Below are 23,844 nucleotides of genomic sequence, written 5' to 3' on the forward strand. Positions count from 1 at the left end.
CATTCCGATGGGACTGTGGGAATTCACCATTGCCTACAGTAGTTACTCATCTTACCACACATTACTGGCCGTAGTAGCTCACTGAGTCACTCTCTGTCTACTTTTCAGTAAGTGCATCTCTAAACTTTTAATCTTATAATGTAGAAGGCAAGGGCAACGGTACAGTTTTCACTCTTTTCTTTTAGGCTGTCGTGCTATCCGTATGGTTTGGAAACACTGGCTATTTTCTGTCAATGTAATATATTCACAGGATCACAGGTCACAAATTCTGTGGTAGTCTATTAGAAGGAATAAATGAAAAAACCTGGCAATGACAAATACCATTTCTGCACAGTTAAGTAAATCTGAAGGTCATCCATTTTGCAGGTCCTGTTTTACAGCTCTAGCTGACTGCAAGGCAGCGACTTCTCGAAGTTTATGTTTTAACTAATGAATCTGGTCCCAAGTTCCAACAAAACAGCTCCAAAGGTAATTTAAAAACAAGAGAACAAACAGCCACATCGGACTGTGGAGAAACAATATGAAAATACTGCGAGTCTTACACAATGTGAGGCTTGCCATGAGCTGGGACTAATCCAAATCCATCTCTTTACACTTGGATAGTCCTCAAAACTGTCCAGTCTTTCAATGACTTCTGGGATTATATAAAATGTCATCATGTGTTGTTTCAGCTATTCTTCCAACATTATTTCTAAGTAGGCATCAGCTTCACAGCCCTTGAGAGAGAATTATTATACAAAACTGTATGTAGTTCATTATTCCTAGCAAGTTTGCTTGCTAAAATCATCAATTCAAATGCTCCCAGGGTCAGACGGGGGGAAAAAATGACTTCATTCAAAATCTACTCACGAACCCAAACTCTGTCCAGGGTGCAATAGGTAACAATTTTAACATTTAAGGGGCCTTTGGCATGCTTCAGAGTTATTATACTACTGAAATAAATATCAGTTCACAGCTCTACTGAGGCCATCTTTTTAAGTTGTCATTTTTTTAGGCAAAGAAAACAAGAACTGAATCAGGGTCATGTAGGGAAAATTGCTTCCTCATTCAGAAAGATTAGAAACAGGTTTCAGTTGAAGTGCCAGGTTTCAGTGAATTTCTAAAACATTTAGATAGATGCCATTTATTTACAAGTATAAATATATGCTAATAGGCACTCAGGCTTGAACATGTTGGATATCTGCTTTGTGTTTAAATGGAAGTTTAACTATGCAGAGATGCACAGACTGATTAGCGAAGTATATGACTTACTATTTTGATTAATGCCCTACAAATATTGAAGACATGTTCTACATGGTCAGGTAACTTCCATTAAGTTGTGTGAAGAACTTCAAGATGTCATCTGACTTGGCGGGGTTATTCTGACTAGGTGAGCCTATATAGAATCTTCCCTAACCCTAAAAAGATGTAATGCTTTTTCCATCGTCTTTCCCCAAAAGGGTGCTGGCTTATACATCCCTTCTCGTTCCTGTTAGTATCTCCACCAGCAGTGGAGAATACCAATAATGGCTTTTCTATTTGCATCAGTTCAGTTTTCCTTTCTTTTTAAGGCTTATATGTGCTGTACTCGGCACTGGTGAGGCCGCACCTTGAATACTGTGTTCAGTTTTGGGCCCCTCACTGCAAGAGGGACGTGGAGTTGCTGGAGCCATGTCCAGAGAAGGGCAACGAAGCCGGTGAAGGGTCTGGAGAGCAGGTCTTCTGAGAAGAAGTTGAGGCAGCTGGGGTTGTTTAGTCTGGAGGAAGTGAGGCTGAGGATAGACCTTATTGCTCTCTACAAGTACCTGAAAGGAGGTTGCAGTGAGGCAGGTGTTGGTCTCTTCTCCCAAGTAACAAGTGATAGGATGAGAGGAAATGGTCTCAAGTTGTGCCAGGGGAGGTTTTGGTTGGGTATTAGGAAAAATTTCTTCACTGAAAGAGTGCTCAGGCATTGGAACAGGCTGCCCAGAGAGGTGGTAGAGTCGCCATCCCTGAAGGTATTTAAAAGACATGTAGACATGGCACTTCAGGGTATGGTTTAGGAGATATAGTGGTGTTGGGTTGACAGTTGGAGTTGACGATCCTAGAGGTCTTTTCCAACCTTAATGATTCTATGATTAGATTCTATGATTCTATGCAGGAAAATCTTAAGGCAGAAGGAAAAACCATGGGGTGCAAAATCAAAACTAAACATTCTTGGGCAATTTTTCAAAGCTTGTTCAAATGTGAGGGAGAATAAATGCAGAACACAAAATGTATAATTCAGTGCATACTTGTAAATCATCTGTGATTATAATATTGTGTTGCCATAGTGTTCAGACTAGTTTTTAAAAAAATCATTAAAAAGGCTATTTTGGGTGTAAGATAATTATTATAAATGTCATCAAAGAAAATCTGGTCACTTAATTCACAAGACCAGGTAGTCAAAAAACCATACCAAATAACCCTGTGATTATGCTGTTCACCTGGACTGTGGGAGACTTTCAATCCCCCTGTCAACCTGTTGGGATCCAAACCCACCTCTCTGACGAGGTCTTCCTGGTCATGTCATTGGGTCTCTTGGGGTGCCTGTTCCCACTCTTCCCAGGTAAAATTGTTCTACATTTACAAGTCACTTTTATACTTTTTGAGTTCTCACCAAAGGGGTGAAAATCTTCTTGTAGGTCAGTGCCTGGGTATTCAAATCCCCCCCAGACACAGGAATTCACTGAGCCTGGTCTCTCCATCTCCCGAAAAGTGAGGATTTTTCACTTGTTGGCTTGGTGAATGGTGCCAAGATATGGTCCTCTCTATCTGCCTCTTTTCTTAAAATGACAAAGATGGAAGTGAAATGACTTACCAAGATGAACAAAAGTTTTACTGAAACCCTCATGAAACTTTTTTTTCCATTTGAATGAGAGAGAAAAATAAAGTGGGTGTTTTTTTCTTTGATAATTACTTATTGAAATTTTGGTTCAGCTCTGGAACTGAAAAATCAGTTACTCACAAGGCTCTGTTATCCAGCTGCTTATATTAAGGAATGATTAATAGTAATGTAGCTGATTGTGTAATGCCCCAATGAGAAAAGATAAAGAAATGAGAAGAAAATGAGGCTAAATTACGGCAGAGTGACAGCAATGCTTTTCTGATGATAGCAATTATGTCACAGGTGAAAAAGTATCTTTTGGTGACAAGTGTATATATATCACAGGATGAAGGTTCCTGTACAGTTCCGTTTACAATGTTTATTTTCAGAGGAACTGGAAAGGGATAGATGTATTCTCTTTATCATTTAATATCAGGCTTTTCCTAGATGACTTGTTTTAAAACAATGCATAGCTTTCAACATTTTTTAATTTTGCAAATAACAGGCTGAGATATAACCCTGGTTTCCAAAGACAGTAGGGGCAAAACAGTGTCCATGATGGTGAAAGGCAGGCGGGTGGTGCAGAAGATATAGCACTGCCGCTTACAGTTGTTGCACAGCTCACGCTTTGTGGGCACTGCTAATCCTGTGATGGAGAAGAGCGTGTCCTGGTTTGACTAGCTCGTGTCCTTACCTGACAGACCATGTGCTACTGGTCTGACTTGCTTTTGGTGCAGGTGCTATTCCTTTATGTCCACCATTAGCACACTCAGGCCTCTGCATCCAGCTTCTTTGGGTCTTAGGAAATAACTAATCCATAAAAATGCCAACCTGACACTGAATTTTATGAACACAAAGCTGACACTGGTGCAACTCCTTTGACGTCAATAGAGCTCTTCTCGATTAATAGGATTAATGAGAATCAGGGTAGGAACTCTGAAAATGTTACAATTGTGTACGTGTGTGTGAGTACCTGTAGAAGCGTATGTATGCATATATAGATGTATTACATACTGCAGTTTCTTGCGTAGAGTTATAGCTCCTGGATAAGAGTTTGCACTCCAGCAAAATAACTTATCGACATTATTCCTTTCCTGTATGATTATATTTTTATATAACTTCTATATGCATTTCTATTTATGATAATAATAATTTATCACTGTATTGTTTTTACATAATTTCTACAGCCAAATAACGCCTTTGTATTTTGGATTATTTTTGGTCATTATTGCCTATTGTTTCTACCAAGGAGTCTGTAAGCTTTTCCAAACTGATTTTGCCTCTCTTTGTAAGGCATCATTTGCACTTATGTGGCTATAACATTTTAAAAAACAATAGTGATTTGTAAGCGAGGGTGCTCGGTGGAAGTCTACAGCTGACAACCAAACACCTGATTAGAAAACAACAGGGCCAGGATGCATAAGCCTTGCAGTTATTCAGAGGGTAACACAGACATGGTAGAAAGAAATTTTAAGGCAAGCAGAGGCCAGAAGAGAACCTTCTAATTCGCACTTAAGGTATGAAACTGGCCTGGTTTCTCCTTACTTGCTTTTCATCTGGGTACAGGAGTTTTCCCTGTCCTTTCCTGTCACTGTCCAAACCCTCAACAGGTTGGTGGTCAGGACACCATCTTGGAACAGGGTAGTGCAAGCTGGAATTATTTCAGACTGAGGAGAGAAATAAACCCAGGTATGCCACTCCCTGAGCAAGTAATGCATCTTGCAGGTGCTGGTGCAAGAGGCAGCCCCCTTGCAAGTCTTCCTTCAAATGGAAGCACCTATGGCTCCTGTCCTTGTGTCATGTCCTCAGAAAAAGGCCCTTGCCTTTCTGTGTGCAAAGACATGCATTTCATGAGGCCCAAATAACCTCAGGTGGAGAATGATGTTCAGCTCAGGCAAGATGATGGGATTTCCAAGGATGTGTAACAGCACCTATGAACATTCAGACTTATATGTGTGTGAGGTGGGTTTCCCCCCCTCCCCCCTTTAAATTTTGCATTAATTGCATTCCAGAAATGTATGTGAGTCTTTTTTAGATCCTGCTCTAAGCAACTACAAGTAGGGGGTTAAAATAGGAGGCTCAAATCTCGGGAGAGTTTAGCCCCTGGGTGGGTGCTGTGGGGTGTACAGAGGGGACAGTGGCTTCTATAGTTGTCTCTCAATGGACGCAAATCTTTAATGCAAACACAAACCTAAGAATTGCGTGAGCTGTGGCAATTAGCTATGTGGTAGTAGAAAAGCTTTGTGTAGGTGTAGGGGGGTTTTGTTTAGCCTGTTTTTTTTTCAGGCTTGTGGTGGGTTTGGGTTTGTTGGGTTTTTTTTGGGGGGGGGTGTGTCCATTTATGCTGCACCTCCAGAGCACAGGGCAAAAAGCACTAGCAAAGGTGGGGTTGTAAAATGCATGTGGTGGGCAGGTGTTCCTTTGTGTTCAGGGCAAGAGCTGAGGGTCCTGGCATGAAAATCAACAGAAATACCTTCATAGCCTTTCAGATTGACAGTTGGGACTGTGGATGTGACAGTTGTGACAGTCGGATGTGCTGTGACAGCCAGGATTACTCAGTACTGATGTTGTTAAAATTAAAATCTATCAGTCTCTCTGGAGGTCATAAAAGCAGCTGCTGACTGCTTTTGTACAGTATTTAAAAATTTTACTGAGGATTCATTATTTGCTAAATCACAGAATATGGTGCTCACAGGAAGTCATGTTTAAAAATCAAGAATGAATCTTCATGAGATTATTTGCTTTTCTCCACTTTTATAGGTGTGTATCATTTTATCTTTATGTCAAGCTATGACTGAGGTGGCCAAATATAATATAAACCAGTGCACAAATAGCCTGTATTTCTAAGAAAATCTGAGACCCTGCATTGAGGGAGATTGAGTTTTTATATTGACTCCACTTCAGCAGACCCTTGCTCTCAAGCTGCATTGCTGTTGTACAGCTGTGTGAGCTTTCCCATGCTTGACTAGTCCAGTGCATGCAAATATATAAATGATGCTACTTCCTAAATCCAGATTTTAAACCTCTTCACTTTTTTTTGAATGCTTTTCCATGTTTGAGACCCTGTCATGGTGGCTCCAGACACCATCACTTGGGTTGCTTGATGCTAGAACAAAGCAACAATTCTTTGGAGCCTGTTTTCTCTTGTTTTTGCTGCCTACTTGTTTTATTCACTCTATCAAACACATTATTTCAGTGGCGTATCAAATGGGAAGCAGTGAGGTGGACAACCTTTAGTTTTATATGTAGGACTCGGGTGCATTTTAGTCCTGACCAGTAGCTGGATCACCCTGCTTTGAGGAAGGGTCAGTCAGATGCACAAAAGAAAAGGAAGCCCAGAACAGGTCAGCAGGAGTTAGAGCAATGGGACAAGAACTAAACTGATGGAAGTGGAAGGTAAAGGACAAGGAATAGCATAGCGGCAGGTTTAGGGCAGGGGATGGCAGCCACAAGACAAAGAACATGGGAAGTGAATCTGAATTACGAGATTAATGAGAACAGAGGGATTGGTGAGGGGAATTAGCTTTCAGCGACAGTAGAGCACTGCAGAACCTTCCAGGTGGATGACAGAGGGCAGAAAAGATGGTGAAGAGGTGAAGATGGAAGAGAGACTGAGCTGCAAGCAGAAGAAAAATGCAGCAAAAATGAAACAGAAGGCTTCATATTGATGATGTTGCTTGATGCAGTATAACACAGGCAGTGGAACTTCCCAGAACTTGTTTGCACCAATAGACAATACACTTTAGGGAAAAAAAAAAATTCTGCCTTGATTTTCAGTTTCCAGTAAGGGAATATTCACCACTGTTCTTTACGAGTTACTTATTGTCATGCTTAAAAATGCAACCCTTATCTCTAGATGGAGTATTTCTGTTTATAAACCCACGCTTGGAGAAGTCAGGTGAGGGGGAGGCAGCAGAAGGGGAAAAACCAGAGAGCCAGCTGCCAACAAAAAAAGCAACACACAGGTGAAAATCAGTCAGGGTTAATTCATGTCCCAGACCCAACTTGAGCAAAAGAGGCCAAGACATTGCCAAAAATCTAAGTCTCTTTCGGAAAGCTAACAGCCATGGCTCTCCCTGCTCTCAAAGCCTCAAGCTCACACCTCCATGTCACTTTTCCACAGGAACACCTAGCATTTCAAAAGTAAGTAATTTAGAAAAGCAAGGGTGGAGACCAGAACAGCTAAGGGTGGCATTAGCGGGGTGCTGTGATAACGCACAGATATGTGAAGCAGCCAACGCTAAAAATGGCAGGTCCGCAGGGGGCAGCAAGGAACCATCCTGCCATGTACACTTCTCTGAGGTCCTGGACACCTCTATCCCTGACTCCAGAGGTGCTTTGGTCAAAGAGCCAGAACCTGCTTCTGTGACACTGTTGGTGCTTATTCACAAAATAATGATCCAATCATCCTATAAAACAGTATCCTCGATGTGGACGGGCCCTCCTTCAGCTGTAATCACTTTCACTTCAGGGAGTCCCACCAGTGTTGGAGATACGGAGCTTTCCCACTTATCAAAAGGATACAGAGAAGTGTTAACAAAGCAGAAAACCAGAAGGGAAAAGAAAGTGGAAAAGGAAAACAAAATGAGAATGCTTTTGTTAGACTTTTGAATCATGCGTCCATAAAAGGCAGCAGATCCTAATGTAGGGCAATTTTCATGCTGCAGAGAAAAAAAGGATTTAAAATCTAGGCAGCATGAATTATTTAGAAAGATCTGAGGAGTAATAAAAAAGCCTGTGTGCAAATGTGTGCACGCGCATACAGTTTCTTTAACAGCTGCATGGAACAACCTGTTTTAAATAAGAACAAAGGTGAACAAAGCCAGTTGTCAGTGCAGCTCACCAAATGAAGTTTTTTAGTGTGCATGACGTACGCCATATAAAATGTATTGCCTGAGATACAACAGCACAGAGTCCAACTTGAAGTCTTTTTCTCAGGCTTTTCCTACAAAGTCATGTTTCAAGAATTTACTGTATTTATCTTCATTATTTATTTGTCTCCAAAAGGCCCAGTGGAACACCTTGTTCACCGTATCTTCAGCAGCAAATTAAAATCAGCATCCTCCCTCCCTTGATATTCAAAGTTTTCATTTCTATCAAGATGCCACTGAATTCATTAATATCTGTTATGCTCAAAAGCTAGGCAACTGGCTAAGTAGAAAGTGGGGGACAGGTCTGATTTACCAAATGAGTTTGAGTAACCACAAGAAGGAAAAAACCCTGAAATAACGATGGAAGATTTTCACTGCTTTGAAGGTTTTATAAACAAAAAAATTAAGTCTGGCAAGCAACAGTGTACTTTTTCATGTATGTATGTAAACACAAATATAGGAAAAGTTTTGTTTTGCACAAACAGAAATATTCAGGCTTTTCGTAACATGTTAGAGAACTTGGAGAGAGTTGCAAGTGCTGTCTTTGCTATAAATGTTACATATGTTTCTGCACTGAAGATAAAGAGCCAACAGAGAGCAGGGCAGTCTGCTGGGAAGGTTACAAAGCCCTGTTTACAGAGAATTTTATAATCAGGCAATCACTTGTTACAAGTCTCTAAGATCCACAAGAGGAATCCATCGCTGTGCAGAGTTTAGTGAATTTTTAAAGAGAGCAACTTATCAAAGAAACGTGTAGTCTATTAGCACATCATTAAATAGTTAAACCAATTCCATCCTTTGCTTCCCAGTTACTCTCCTCTATAGCAGACAACTGTGCCACATGCACCAATTTCTGACTTTCAGAGGTGAGTTGGAATTTAGGACTCCTATCTATTTCCTCCCCTGCTTTTATTTCTTGGTGTTTTTCTTATCTGGTCTCACAATGCTGCAAGAGCTGCTTTACTCAGGAATGTGTTTCTTGGACTACATCATCCCAATGAAAGCATAAACAGAAAGATTCATGAAATTCTGGGGAGCAAGTTAGATCTTCCCTGCTTTTGATGTGACTTAAAAATGAAGGTACTCTTGAGAAATAACAACACATGGAGTGCTTTTATATTTTCATATGTACACATAATTTGATTCCTATGCAGTAAAAGAAAAGTTGAAAAGGTTAAGGGCCTTTTTGACCTTAGCTGTGACATCCTACATGATGTCTCTATAGCTCTGGTACTGCCGTAGTGGTGGGTATCTGGAATAGTTGGACTGGTGGGGGAGGATACTGTAATTATGAAGTCCGGTGGTGGTACGGCCGTATCTCAGCTAGTGCAGGGTGGGTAGGCTCACCACTACCATGCTGCACTTTCTCTAACAAGCCTTGCAGCCAGTTGTCTGCTGGCTCTCACCCAGACAACTTCAGTGACTCTACCTCACGTTCCCTGTACTTTTATTTCTAAGCTGCAGAGTAAGCTGAGGGAGCTGGCAGTCTGGGATAAGTCCCTTCTGGGGATCAGTGGTGGTCACAGGTGCTGCTGGTGACTATCATGAGGCAGTGTATGTAGTATATGCTGCCTTGTCTTAGTGATCTTAGTGATTTCTTCAAGATGAGGTCGGTCAGGCCCCGGAACAGGTTGCCCTGAGAGGTTGTGATGTCTCCGTCCCTGGAGGTATCCAAGACTCAAGTAGAGCAGACCCTGTGCAACCTGCTCTAACTGGACCTGCAGGGGCTGTACTAGATATCTCCAAAGTCCTTTCCAACCTCAACCATTATGTGGTTTTATCACGCAGCACCCTCTGGAGGACACCACGCATTTCCTGGTGACTCTGCTTGCACCGGGGGGGAGAGGCAGTGGCTTAGACTGGGGAAGGCTCTGTGGCATGCTCTGGGCATTCTCCTTAATGCATCCCTTGTCAGGTAGCGAAACTGGCAATGCCCTCAGTCACCCTCTGGTCTTCTCATGGCACATTATAGTTCTGGCTCCTGTTTTTTTGCTGCCAAATTTGTGATGGGTAGACGTAATCCCTTGAGGTCTCTGGGGTGGGCAGGAGTCCACTGCACGGCTGCTGTGATTGTGGGTGGTCGGACTTCATGAGATGGGTGGTCCCTTCTGGCCTGGATTGCCAGTGTCCCCTCCCCTTCTTCATGTCACATCTGTACAAAGCTGACTGCTATAAACTCACAGCTGATTTCCTCATACAAATATTAGGATCCTCTTGACGTCCCTGAAGTTTCTGCTCTGAGCTGCGACCATGAAAATACAGATGAGAGAAAATGTGTCACTTGCAGTTCCAGCCTGGCCCAAGTGTGGCATCACGATGAAAGAAGAGCCAGAGCAGATATGAGGGCACATCTAGGAGGGTTGTGGATTGGAGAGAGGTGGGGGTTAGGAATAAAGTGCAGAGGTGAGGAGGAACCTGGGATTGACCAGTGGGTGCAGAAGGACTGGGACAAGCTGTGCAATGAGCTCAGAGCCCAGAGCCAGCCGGGACGGCGTATGTGGCCAGATACCCTCTGCAGAGCCAGCAGGGCCAACTGGGCAGAGCCTTGCTCTCAGCTGCTGATCACAGTCAAACCCGTCTGTCAGCAGAAAGTTTTGAAACTTGCTTGCAAAGTGCTCTATGCCTTTCTAGTATCAAACTGCCTCGAGGCTGACAACCTGCTATTGTTATCAATTATTTTGTTGACTCAGAGTGCAGACTTTTATGCAAGGCAATATAAAGGATCTAAACTCTTCTGATGATCTCCTTAAGTACCAATGTAATGCCACATCATTAAATTTCAATGGTGGATATCTATTTTAGTGTTTGCCATTGTGTATGCAATTTCCTGTTTTTAAAGAATATGTAGCTCTAACAGAACAGTTATTAGGATTGCAAAGGACACGGTAAGTAGATTAAGCACAACATTTGTCTGCTCGATGCATGTCATCATTTGTAATTGCAAAATCAAACACTAGGTTTGTACCGAAACCTTTCCTCTGACACTGGAAAAGTAGAAACATATCGAGGTGCATCAGCTTTGTGCACAGGCGGCAATGATTCCTCTGTAGGACCCCAGCTTCATCTTTTGGAAAGTATTTAGTAAATGAGGTAGGGGAATATAAAAAGGGAGAGAATGATTAAGGCTGGTATTTGTTTCCCTGGAAAATGTGACCCTACCCCTGTTGAGTTTGTGTGACGGATTTCCTACATGCTGCTAGTTAAGTCACGTTAAACTCATTTACATGGGTCATGAATGTTTTTCACTCTAAGACTGATTCTCATTTTGGGGATCTGGTTGGAGGTCTGGGCTCTGACGTGCAGGAGTCTGGAGCATCCATTCCTGGGCTGGAGGCAAATGGGGCTGTGATCTGAGCACACACAGCACCCACCCTGCAGCGCTCTGTAAAACCACATCCTACGTACCCCGGAGCAGGTGTCCCAACCAAACCCCTAGTCCCTTTGTGCTTCTATCTCCCACCCAGAAATTAATAATTCTGTTCTCAGCAGAGTCTGAAGAGTGTGTGGTAAATTGGGCCTTGAATAAAAAGTATGAAATCAACCATTAAGGACCTGCTTTTCAAATGAGCATTGTCCAGCCTCTATGCTGAATGAGGCGAGGGCCCTAAGGAAAAATAATGAAAGAACACGAAATTAGGTAGTTTCTCAGAAATGTCAACACATGCTACCACGTTTTTGTGAGTAATAATATTTGACGTCATATGCCTGCAGTATTTTTGTATATTACATGCTTCTTCAGAAAAGAGGAAGGTGAATGGGAAGGGGAAGAGGAAAGAAGAGGTGAGGGAGAAAGGGAAGGGGAAGGGAAAGCTAAGATCGATTTCTAGTTCCCCTTGTAAAGACTGAAAAGGTGACCGTGGGCAATCTGGGGAAACAGTAGGCAAACGGAATCCCCAAATTCTTTTACGTTGATGTGAGAACAAAAGGGCTGATTTCGGACTTCTTTTATGCAAGGAACTAGCAGAACGGTGCTTCAGACCTCTCACGCAGCCTCTCAGTTAGCCTTACTACTATGCATGAATTTTCAAAAACAAATATGCATGCATATTAAATCCACAGGGGATTTTCGTCATGTATTCATGCCTTTATCAACTGATCTTAAGATCAGCTAGTGCTTACCGCCGGTAGCACTGCTATTTCAAACACCAGGAGGAAATGAGAAAAGCAACAGAAACTTTTCTTGAGTCAGAGGAATGAACTGGCAGCCCGGACTGGGAAGCACGGCTTTCGTGCATCCCACTTCAGTTAAGCGAAAGCAATTCACAAGGGTTCTCCGCGACCGAATTATTACTTCTTAATCCTTAACCTATAAACCGTAAGCCCGGAGGGGGCTGTCAATAATAAACTCCGGGAAAGCGGTGCTAAAAGGAAGGGCTGGCAGAAGGGAGCCACCGGCTCCGCTCAACCCCTTCCACCCCTCCCGCCCCGCCGGGGGGCTCCACCCCTTCCCCCCGCCCCGGGAGGGACCGCACGATGCTGCGCCGCCCCCCCCGCCCCCCCCGGGCCCCCCGGACCCCCGGGCCGGCCCCGGCCCCCGCGGCGGGGCGCAGCCCTCACCTTGCAGACGGGAGGGCGCCTTCCCTCCGGCGGCGGGGCCGAGCCGCCGCGGGGCAGCCCTGCTGCGGCGTCCGCCTTTCGGTTTGTTTTTTTTTTTAATAAATATTTTCTGGTTGCTTTAAAAAAAAAAAAAAGGCTAATTATAAGGTAAGATTATTTATTTTTCAATTGATTTTTTTTTTCTTTTAATTTGAGCAGAGCTAATTGTTCTTGTACATGCGCACTTCGCTGGTTAACCGCATGCACCGGGCATAAGCGTAGGCGCCGGCGGGAGGTTGGAGCGGGGTCTGTGGCCGGGGGGGGGGAGGGGGGTTCTCGGGGTGCTCGGGGGGGCCCGGGGTGCTCGGGGGCCGCCCGGGGCAGCCCCGCTCCCGCCGCCGCCCCGGCCCCCTCGGTCCCGGGCTGGACGGGGCAGGATCTAGCCCCGGTGCTAGGGTTTGGCTGGAGCCCTGGAAGGTGCACCTGGTGGGGTTGCGGTGCGGGGCTTCCCCGCCCGGACAGCGCATCGAGGGGTCAGGGAAGGATAACCGCAGCTCCGAGACAGGTTTGGCACAATTTCATCTCTCAGCTGAGCGCTGCTGCCGCTGCCTTTTCGCACTGATGCTGTTTGCGTACGTGCTGCTCATCCCCCTTCCCCTCCGCTGACCTGCGAAATGAATGTGGGTGCCTTAACTGGGGGGCTGGAGGAAAGTGCCCGTCCAGTTGCAATACTGTTTAGCCTGAACAGGTTTTGGTCGTGTTTTGTTCTTAAAAGATCTTTGGTGCTTTTCTTAAGGGAACAAGGAGCTGCAGAGGTGGTGAGACGCTGAGTCTAGTAAGTGTTCTTATTCCAAAACACTGCCCTTACTCGCTGTTCGGTTGAAGTAAGGCAGTTTCAACACAAATGAACTGTTTCAGCAAACTGGATTTTAACTTTTACAAAATCAGCCTTAGAAACAAAAAGAGGAGAAAAATTGTTGTAGAAGGCAAGCAGAGTGTCCTCCTAAGCCAATAAAATGTCTTCTACAGTATAGTTTTGGAGCTATCATGTAGTTTTGAAGTAGCAAGATTATTAATTTGCTTTTGATATAATTTGATACAGTCAATTCTCGGAAGTTAATTCAGCAATGAAGAATATGTGGGGGTCTTATGCTTTAACTTTGTATAGTAGCTAGCCACAAAAATTTGTCTTTAGAGTCACGAGAGCTGGTAACTTTTTTTTTTTACAAGTTTTTATTTGTTTTCAGAGTTGACCCTGTGATAAACTGAACAGCAACTCAGGAAGTGCTGTAGCAAGGTCATTCAAACATTTGTCTCTGTTCCTTGGCTTTAAAGCTTAATGGATAGAAAGGAGAAAGTAACACAGATGTGCTTTATTCTTTTTCTTGCCATGGGATCTGATCTCATTTACATCTTTTTTTTTATCTCAGTTGAGATGGATATGAGGGAAGGACTGAAGCTCATGATTTGAAAGTGTTACCTGATATTGAATTGTCCAACTTGAGTGTTAGGCCTGAGTGTTTTGCTTCCTAGAGAGCCTGACCACCTTTTGGCTCTCTCTGATTTTAGCTGAAATTCTAAGTGCTCAGAATCACTGAAACTCAGCCTCTGGGTGTCTCAGCCTGGCCCCAAACATGGAGGCACTCAAAAATAGTCCTGACATGGGGAGGATTTCCCAGTGGCTGTAGAAATAATCTTCAACATCAGCTGTTGTACATTAAACAGGAGAAAAAAAAAAAACAAACGGGGGGGGCCGGGACTCCTTTATTAAGTTAAACCACTTCTTGCTGGTTTTCATTGTCCCGGGATTCTAGTGAGCAGCCTCTCAAATCACTTAATGGGCAGCAGCTTTCTAGCTACCGCTAGGAAGTTGTCCAGTCTCTCTAACTCTGATATGCAGTAGCAGACTCTTTAGGGTTGAAGTGGAAAGACAAGCTTGCCAAGACATTTGCTTTCCCAGTGCTTCCCTGGGATTGCTGTGTGAGTGACAGAAATGCTGTTGGCCCCTCCAGGAGGAAGCAGCCTTCATCAGCCTTTGGCTAGCTTGTCCTTGGAGTGACCAAGTCCTTGTTAACGTGCTTCTCTTAACCCCCACTTACTGGCTGTCCACAAAATAGAAGTCATGACATCCCATTGCAACAAACTTTTCAGAATTAGAATGGCAAAGCAGGGTACTACAAGAGCAGCACCTCTGAGATGGCTTTGTGCTAGAGCAGCAATGAGGAGCTCTCTGGACCTCCAGGCTCTGTATGAACTCAGTTAAAAGGTCTTCCAGAGACTACCTCATTCTATCTGCTTCCTTCTACCTGCCATCCTCCTGCTGCCCCTGTCTAGACTGCAGGGGAAATAGCTCCCTACCTCCCTCCAGACTGCTTTCTGCATTAGCCCCTCCTGTGAGTGCTTCATGAAGCACTGGGAGACACCTTGGGAAGCTTGGCTTAGTCTATGTGCAAAGCAGAGAGCTAAACCAGGCCAACACGACTGAAATGTGCCAAAATGTTCACATGTACGCAAACCGCAGGGGCAGCTCATGTCCTTTCAGCTCATCCTCTGCCTTGCCTCATCAGGGTTTCCTCATGTAGGTGCGTGCCCATTTTTATGTTAGAGATGGAAGAGGTCGCGTGAGCATTTGTGATGTTTTCTCATCTTGATGGAAGTACAAATAGAAAGGGCTAAGCAAACATGGATATAATGCTCAATAAATGTTTGGGACTCTTCACTTTTGCATGCTCTATTTAAAACATTCTGAAGTGAATGCTTTTTTTGAGGGGAGGGGTGGGTTTTTGGAAATCACTGAGCATCTTTCACCTGATAACTGAAACTTCTTCATATTTTCTTAAAATATTGGAAGCCACTTTGGAGGATGGCTTCTCGAATCAGCTATCACTGCTAAGAGGGGTTTTTCAGAGTTTCCAGTTTGCTACGTTTATTGTATTTCAAATGTAGTCATGAAGTTTATGATTCTTCAGAAGGCAAGAAAATGTCTACTGACCACTACTTGTAATTTGTTTTGCAAATGTAGACAAGAACTAATGCTTGATTTTTAGCTAAGATCTTGCTGCTGCTCCTGCTTTTACCATTTACAAATAAAATAAATATCATCTAAAATCCAGTGATGTCCATTGGAGCTCTCCTGGTATGAAACTATTGCAGTGTCTTTCAAAAAACATGAAAACATTATTCTCCAGCTGCAAGTTATAATTCATGTTGAAGTCTCACTCTGGTCTGAGAAGAGACACTGTAAAAATGGTACTGTGGAATTCTTTTGCATCTCAGTGACTGAACTTGACATATGCAGAAATAAAGCAGGAAAAACAGTGTATGTGGTTAAATGAAGTCTGTAGCTTTATCGGTTCAATGAATTGATCAGCCTTAAAGATGTTAAACCACCCTGATGGCTAATCAGCAGGCTCCAGAAAGAAGCCCTTCAACCACATTGCGTTTCTCATTAGAAGGAGGAGATACAGCCATCCACGTCCTCTGTCAGCTGTGCTTCAGAGCAGAGTCGGGGACTTGCAGCAGACCAAATCCCTGCCGTGCGCTGGACACCTCTTCCCAATGTACTGTTTCATAAACTGTGTCTATGCTATAACCCAGAACTGTCTCTAACAAATACAAAATAAGTGGACTTTCTGGCAGCTGGCATGTAGCTGGGGTGGGGGGAAGGTATGGTATTGGCCAGGTTTGCTTTAAAGAAAAATTGCCATCCAGACCTGAAGGAGTGATTAGTCCCAGCCTGAGGAGGGAGTCAGAACTGGTAGGATAAAGCACAAGAATATAAGCATGATAATAGAAACGAAGCCACATCTCTGGAGGGATAGGTTTCAGCAGCTATCAGCCTCCTGTCGTGCTTCTGATGATCAATCTGAAGCTTGGAGGAGAGAAGGGGAAGCAGAAAGACCTTGTGCAATGAAATGCTTCAGCACCAAACCCAAAGGAAGGAGGGCCTGATTACTGCCCATCCACTCCCACCTTCCTCCTCTGTGTCTGCTTCCAGCACACCATTCATGAAGGAGGTTAAAATGAAGCCCGTAGTTGCTCTTCTTCCACCCCAGTTTCTGCATGCTCTGCAAGATGGGGTTGGTTGTTGAAAAGTCTTCACAGTCTTAACTCCATGGCATGGCTGCCCACGTACCTCCCTAGTGCTGCCCGGAGCGGCTGTGAACAGCTAATGCTGCGGTCTGTGGAAGGATGCAGGAGGCACAGCTCCCCGATGCAGCAGGGACCGTGCAAGGTTGCATCAGTAGCTTTTGTAGTCCAGTGTCCTGCCCCGTGCTGGTCAGGCATCTGCCTTTGTGGTGCGAAATCAGGGAACAGCATTGTCCTGGGGTGTTTGAGGCAGTTAACAGTTTGAACATATTCACACCTAAGGGTTTGCTATTTTATTCATCCAATGCACCGCGAGTGTGATCGTCGTGAATGCTGGACAGCTGTAGGGCAGTTCTTCAAATACTGTGGGGAGGACAGATAGCAAGGAGAGAGAGGGACCCCCTGGACCCTCATTGTAGCAGAAGACCATGTATTCAGGGAATGACTCGGGTTGCACATTTTTACATGATACGTGTGGTAACCCGTGGGAAAAAGAGGTGCTGCACAGACCTCAGCAGCGCTGTCCACAGAGGAGCAGGCCGTGCGGTCACCCTTTCCAGAGGGAACTTGAGCAGATCTGCTTGCTTCCCTGCTGTGGTCCGGATGCCAAATCCCCGAGGCTCTTACTGATGAATGCAGATTATCCGATTGTATCCAGATACCTCTCCTCATCTTTTAAAAAACAAACCAAAACAGCAAATACAGGGACTGGACTGGGGATGCCAGACTGTTGGCTTGTCAGTGTTTTGGCTGTATCTAGCCCCACATTTCATTATTAAACATTTGGGGTTCTGGGGTTTTTGTGGTTTTTTTTGGTTGTTTTTTTTTTTTTTTTTCCCCTTTTGCTTATTTTGACTCCGAATGGAAGTGCTTTCAACCTCTTGACAATCCAGAGTGCAGTTGCTCCGGACAACACATTGAAGACACGTGCTGTGAGTCTCTGAGGTGCTTTTAGTGTTGCATTGGAGCCCATGCAGGCCTGCATTACTTAGCAAACATTAGCAGCAGCAGTCAGATGAGAAGCCTGATGATAATAGATCAGTTGTAAGGGTCAAGAGGGGACAACGTTACCTTGCAATCCTTCTGAAATTCCAGTTTAACCACTGAGGTATGGGGGTTGTACAGAAGATAGAAAAGGAGGAGCAAACTTAAACTTATTACTTCTATTACTTTTATCGTGGGGCCAGTGAATTGTTTTGCACTCTGGTTAGGAGCCTGGTGGTGTGTACCGCCTGTAGGAACTGCTGGGTGAAATTCACAGGTGCCCTTTATGAACAGCCTAGGAATTCAAAATCATAGGCAGTTTTCTGAGCATCTCCAGATAGGCTTTCAAGTGGTAAGGTTGTTAAAAAGAAAACAAAATGCTGTCCTGTGTTTTTTTTGAATTTATAGGGGTTACCTTAAAATTTTCTGTGGGACAAGGGAGGCTGGAAGTGTTCTCTGTTTTTAAGACCTCATAGTCTAGTACATAAGTCTCTCCTGAATGGCTTCAGGAGATGGGTCATTCAGAGCACCACCAAGTTAGGGCACACTGTTCTGTCCACGGCAAATGGTGTTTTGTGGAAGAATGGAAGAACGCACACTATTTCTTTTAAAATGCAGCCTGGGGGAGATAACAAAGAGTTCTTGGCAGAAACTTTTGCATAAACCATTGTGATAGAGCAGCCAGGGAATATATTGCATGCTAATAAAGTTCCTTCTTCAGTGTGAAAAGTGCATGCTTTGTGAGTGGCAGCCGGTCTTTTTTTACCTTTTGACATTCTAACTTGACCCATAATGAGGCATCCACCAAGCAGGCCCTTTCAGTCCCTTCCAAAGAGCTGCCAAAACTAAAGAGATTTTTTCTGAGAATAATCTGTGACCCAGCAAGGTTGGCTGTAAGGTTTGTTTGTTTTTTCTCTCTCCTGCTGGTTCCTACATTCTCTTACTCCCACATCCTATCTGACTCTTGTTTTCAAATGTATTCTTCAGCCTTCTCCTTCCCTACCTACTGCATCCTGTGCTCTGCTTTCAGACTTCCTTCTCTTTTCTTATAGCTTTTCTTTCCAGTTCCTGTTCATTCTAGTCCCCGAGGAAGAAGGAGTCAAACATTAACAGTTGCTGGAAGACTAAGTTAATATGGCTGTTGTTATGAGTTAAGGTTTCAGGTGAGGGCTCTGGGAGACATCCTTTGTGTAAGACATTGTGCCCCAAAGCTCTTTGCACCACTTCATTGCTGGGGCAGCAGAGAGTAATCTGTGCTTCACCCTCTACCATCTACAGTCCAGCACTGAAGATAAAAATACCGATAAAAGTCAATCTTTGGTAAGATATGGATGTTCCAGTTAGTGCAAGTTAGTTAACAGGTGGTATATTTCTCTGCTATTACCCCTTCACTGCTTGACTCAGTTACAGAGAAGTTGAAAAGCTTCAGACATAGGGTAAGAAAAGCAAGTGGATTTGAATCATTACCCGTGTCTTGATAGGGGATATGGGAATTGCAGGTACTTTGGCAGTGGTTTGAAAAACATATAATTTTACAGTAAATTCAGCATGCATACTTGTGTCTGCTTTTCTGAGTCGTATTGCTCCTTTTACAATAAGGTTCTTACATTAGTAGGGGATATATCCCTGTGTTATCTGTACCTCTCTGTCAGTTGAGGATCACCATCCTCATAAATCTGTGCTTACAGTATGTGCTGGCACTTCCTGTGCCAACGTCAACGTACCCTGAATATAAATCACAGATAAAAAATACTTACATTGCTAATAATTTCTTCATTGAAATATTGCATGGGTAAGGCTGGAGGATGTAGGTCTTTATTATCTTTCTGCGGATACACCTAACTTATGTATCGTGAGCTTTTATATGTTCTGAAAATACAGCTTTACAAACTATATAAAGGAGAGCATTTTCCAGCTGATGTTAGCTGTAGCTAAAGGTTTCATTAGTCTGACCCTTGCAGTCCACAAAATCTACTATTGTGAATGGAAACGTTCCTGGAAGAAGGAACATTTTAGCGTAATAGTCAATGTGCTGGCGAATTTATCTTTCTGCTAATTTCTTATGCCTGTGATGCCCAGATGGTTAGCAGTTGTGTGCTAATGTAATCTTCTGTCCTGCTGGTTTATTTATAACGAGGATTGATCTATTTATTTATGGCTGCATACAGCAATTAGTTTTCATTTTTTATCTTATTTTACACATTTCTGTGTATGCAAGACACAAAGAGGAATCCACCTTGTAAAACAAGTTTGGTATAAATGGATTGGTGAGTAGATACACCCGTCCTTTTGCGATATTATATACTTCTACCAACATCATCCTAACAGCGAAATAAATGTAAAGGAATTAAAACCTGATGTATTTTTTATCTATACATGTATAAAATTTCACCACTTTTCAGATTTCTAGACGATTTTATATAGTTTTCAGTTAACTTTTAAAATTTAAGATATTTGGTTTGGGAATATAACTGGAGTAGGTAGTTATTTCTTGAAAGACCTAGGTTATTAATGAAAAAAAAATTCATGAAATGAAGGTGATTTAAAAAATGGAGAAATATGCATGCGCACAGATATATATTTTAGTTTAATACATCTCTTCTAATTTGTTTCAGGTTGAAGAAACTTCTTGAGCAGGAGAAGATCTATCAAGCGCGGAAGGAGAAGGAACATACAAAAAGACTCAATAAACTAAGAGAAGAACTAGTCAAGCTGAAGTCATTCGCACTCATGCTGGTGGATGAAAGACAAATGCATATTGAACAACTTGGTCAACAAAGCCAGAAAATACAGGACTTAAACCAAAAACTAAAGGAAGAAGAAGAAAAGCTTAAAATTATTAGTGCAAAAACAAAAGAAGATGGACAAAAACTGATGAAGTTAGAGGCAGAACTTGAACACAAAACATCATCATTTTCTCAAGAACATGAGGAGATGACTGCTAAACTGGCTAATCAAGAGTCACATAATAGACAGCTGAGGCTTAAGCTAGTGGGTTTGACTCGCAGAATAGAGGAGCTAGAAGAAACTAACAAGAGTCTTCAAAAAGCTGAGGAGGAACTTCAAGAACTAAGAGATAAAATAGCGAAAGGGGAATGCGGTAACTCTAGCTTAATGGCAGAAGTGGAAAACCTCCGCAAGCGTGTGCTTGAAATGGAGGGGAAAGATGAAGAGATCACAAAAACCGAATCCCAGTGTAAAGAGCTGAAAAATAAACTGCAAGAGGAAGAGCACCATAGCAAAGAGTTGAAACTTGAAGTGGAAAAATTGCAGAAAAGAATGTCAGAACTAGAGAAGCTGGAAGAGGCTTTCAGTAAAAGTAAGTCTGAATGCACCCAGCTACACTGCAACTTGGAGAAAGAAAAGAATTTGACTAAGGATTTGATAAATGAGTTGGAAGTGGTGAAGACTCGAGTGAAAGACCTTGAGGCATCAGAAAGCAAGTTGGAAAAGGCTGAAATAAGTTTAAAAGATGACCTTACAAAGCTGAAGTCATTTACTGTAATGTTGGTTGATGAACGAAAAAACATGATGGAAAAAATAAAACAGGAGGAAAAAAAGGTTGAGGGTCTAAACAAGAATTTTAAAGTTGAACAAGGGAAGGTTATGGATGTAACAGAGAAACTGATAGAAGAAAGTAAGAAATTTTTGAAACTGAAATCTGAAATGGAGGAAAAAGTGTCTAGTTTGACAAAGGAAAGGGATGAGTTAATTGGCAAACTGAGAAGTGAAGAAGAAAAATCCTCTGAACTAAGCTGTAGAGTTGACCTGTTAAAGAAAAGAATTGATGGTATGGAGGAAGTAGAAAGAGAAATTACAAGGGGTCGAACCAGGAAGGGACCAGAGCATGGTTGTCACGAAGACAACAAGATAAAAGAACTTACGGTTGAAATTGAAAGACTGAAAAAACGTCTCAAACAATTGGAAGTGGTTGAAGGAGATTTGATGAAAACAGAAGATGAATATGATCAGTTAGAGCAGAAATTTAGGACTGAGCAGGATAAAGCCAACTTTCTTTCTCAACAGCTGGAGGAGATGAAGCTCCAGATTGCCAAAACAAAAGCAATAGAAAAAGGTGAAGCAGTGAGCCAGGAGGCAGAGTTGAGGCATAGGTTTCGTCTGGAAGAGGCCAAAAGCAGAGATTTGAAAGCAGAAGTTCAAGCTCTTAAGGAAAAAATCCATGAGCTGATGAACAAAGAAGACCAGCTTTCTCAGCTCCAAGTTGATTATTCAGTTTTGCAGCAAAGGTTTATGGAAGAAGAAAATAAAAACAAGAGCATGGGGCAGGAAGTTCTGAACCTAACAAGAGAGCTGGAGCTTTCTAAGCGTTACAGCCGTGCTCTGAGGCCCAGCATAAATGGACGAAGAATGGTCGATGTTCCTGTCACGTCCACTGGTGTGCAAACAGATGCTGTAAGCGGTGAAGCAGCAGAAGAAGAAACTCCCGCAGTGTTTATAAGGAAATCCTTCCAGGAGGAGAATCACATCATGAGCAATCTGCGGCAGGTAGGTCTGAAAAAACCCATGGAGCGTTCTTCAGTGCTCGAGAGGTATCCTCCAGCAGCAAATGAACTTGCAATGAGGAAATCTTGGATACCATGGATGAGAAAGAGGGAAACTGGGGCTCAGGGAACTCCTGATAAAGGAGCCCGAACCCATGGTAGTCCAGCGCATCCTGGGGAGGTTGTCCTTGCACCAAAGCAGGGTCAACCTCTTCATATTCGAGTGACACCAGACCATGAGAACAGCACAGCTACTTTGGAGATAACCAGTCCAACCTCAGAGGAATTTTTTTCAAGTACCACTGTCATTCCTACTTTGGGGAATCAGAAGCCACGAATAACCATCATTCCATCTCCAAACGTTATGCCCCAAAAAGGGAAAGGCAGTGAAAGTCCCGTGGGCCCAGATCGTTCTATGTCTCCAGTCACTATAACAACATTCTCCAGGGAAAAGTCCCCAGAGGGAGGGAGAGCACCCTTCGCTGACAGACCTGCATCGCCAATTCAGATTATGACAGTATCAACATCCGCAGCACCGGCGGAAATCTCTGTCTCTCCGCAGTCACAAGATATGACCATGGGAAGAGCTGTCTTCAAAGTAACACCGGAAAAACAAACCGTCCCGACTCCAATCCGCAAGTACAACGCCAACGCCAACATTATTACGACAGAAGACAACAAAATCCACATCCACTTGGGTTCCCAGTTTAAACGCTCTCCCAGTGCTGCACCGGATGGCACGAGTCCTGTGATAACAGTCAGACCGGTGAACATAGCAGCAGAAAAAGAAGTTGTGACTGGTACCGTCCTTCGATCACCCCGGAACAACCTGTCCTCGCGACCTGCAGCAAGCAAGGTGACAAGTACTATCACTATAACTCCTGTTACAACGTCTTCCACCCGAGGAACACAATCAGTGGTAAGCACCATAGCCTCATGATGTCGTCTTCACGGTCAAGAGAAGGGCAACCATAGTTTGGGTTTGAGACACCATCAGGGAAAGAATGGGTGGGGTGAGGACAAACTCTTGACTTTCCTGCATTTGTTTCAGATACGAGCTTAACTGTAAAATCCAAATTTGCCTGATTCATATATTTTTGTACCAGTGTTGGATGCCGGTATGCTTTTGCGTTATCTCCCAAAGGAGTAACTTTCAAAGGAAGTTTCTGCAAAGTTCCTTTAAAGTTATTTTCATACTGGCAGTCGTGTAAAATTTCAAATGAGAGACAGAGAGGGACAAAGAATGATGGAGATGACAGAAAAAGAAACGGTATTTTTGTTGTTGGTGGGTGCAGTTTCTGACTTTTGAAACTACCCATAATGATTTTTGGTCCAGCTGGTGGGTCTGATCATGCAGGTTGTTATTTCTTTGGTATAATCCCATCATAGTTATAATTCAATTAGTATCTGCTAAAATGCTGAACTCCAAAGGAATAAATAGCCAGACACGGTTTCATTGCTGATAGCTCCAAGCCTCTTTCAGCCAGTGAATAGTAAAGCTCTTTCTGTTCCTCTGAAATTCTCAACTTCTATAAGCACTGTATTACAATAGCGCTTCCTCTAATATTTTTTGCTGCTTTCTCTCTGTGCCTCTGTGGTGGTACCCTGGCTTCTTTTTTTGTACTCTAATCAGTCTCTCACCTCTTTCTTTAAACATATTGGACAATATTTATTGATAGTCCTCCCCCCCCCAGGTTTATTACTGAATTGCTTTAGTTGGAAATACCCTGGGAAAGAAGAATTTAACCAAAATAGAAAACCAGCAGTACTGTATTAGTCCAAAAGCTTTTTTAGCTAGACAGAGGCTGCAGCAGATGCTATGGGGAAGATTATTTTAAGTGGGAAAACACACAGTAATGTTTCCCTCAGCGTCTGTTCCCTGTTTTTGGCAATAGGTGGGTATTTCTTTCTGAACCAGGGCCTGTAGCCACATCTTTGTGTTTAATAGACCGTGGCGGAGTTTTCTTCTATTTATGCTTCTAATTGCTTTTTGAACTCATTTATACTGTTGTTTCCACAACATCAGGGGGCAGTGAAT

At 43.1% G+C, this 23,844-nt stretch overlaps 1 protein-coding gene across 4 annotated transcripts in view; it reads left to right on the forward strand.

Moving 5' to 3' along the window:
• The window catches only part of FILIP1 (filamin A interacting protein 1), a 109,118-nt gene that overhangs the window by 70,353 nt on the left and 14,921 nt on the right, over positions 1-23,844 (forward strand). For 3 of the 4 annotated variants that reach the window (XM_064447786.1, XM_064447788.1, XM_064447789.1), the window contains one exon: positions 19,920-22,725. In XM_064447786.1, coding sequence (XP_064303856.1) covers positions 19,920-22,725 — 2,806 coding nt within the window. Of the gene's footprint in view, positions 1-12,578; positions 12,797-19,919; positions 22,726-23,844 lie in introns of those variants that run through there. The other variant, XM_064447790.1, reaches the window with a different exon arrangement.

The sequence above is a fragment of the Phalacrocorax carbo genome, chromosome 3 (assembly GCF_963921805.1).
Source record: "Phalacrocorax carbo chromosome 3, bPhaCar2.1, whole genome shotgun sequence".
Taxonomy (NCBI): Eukaryota; Metazoa; Chordata; class Aves; order Suliformes; family Phalacrocoracidae; genus Phalacrocorax; species Phalacrocorax carbo.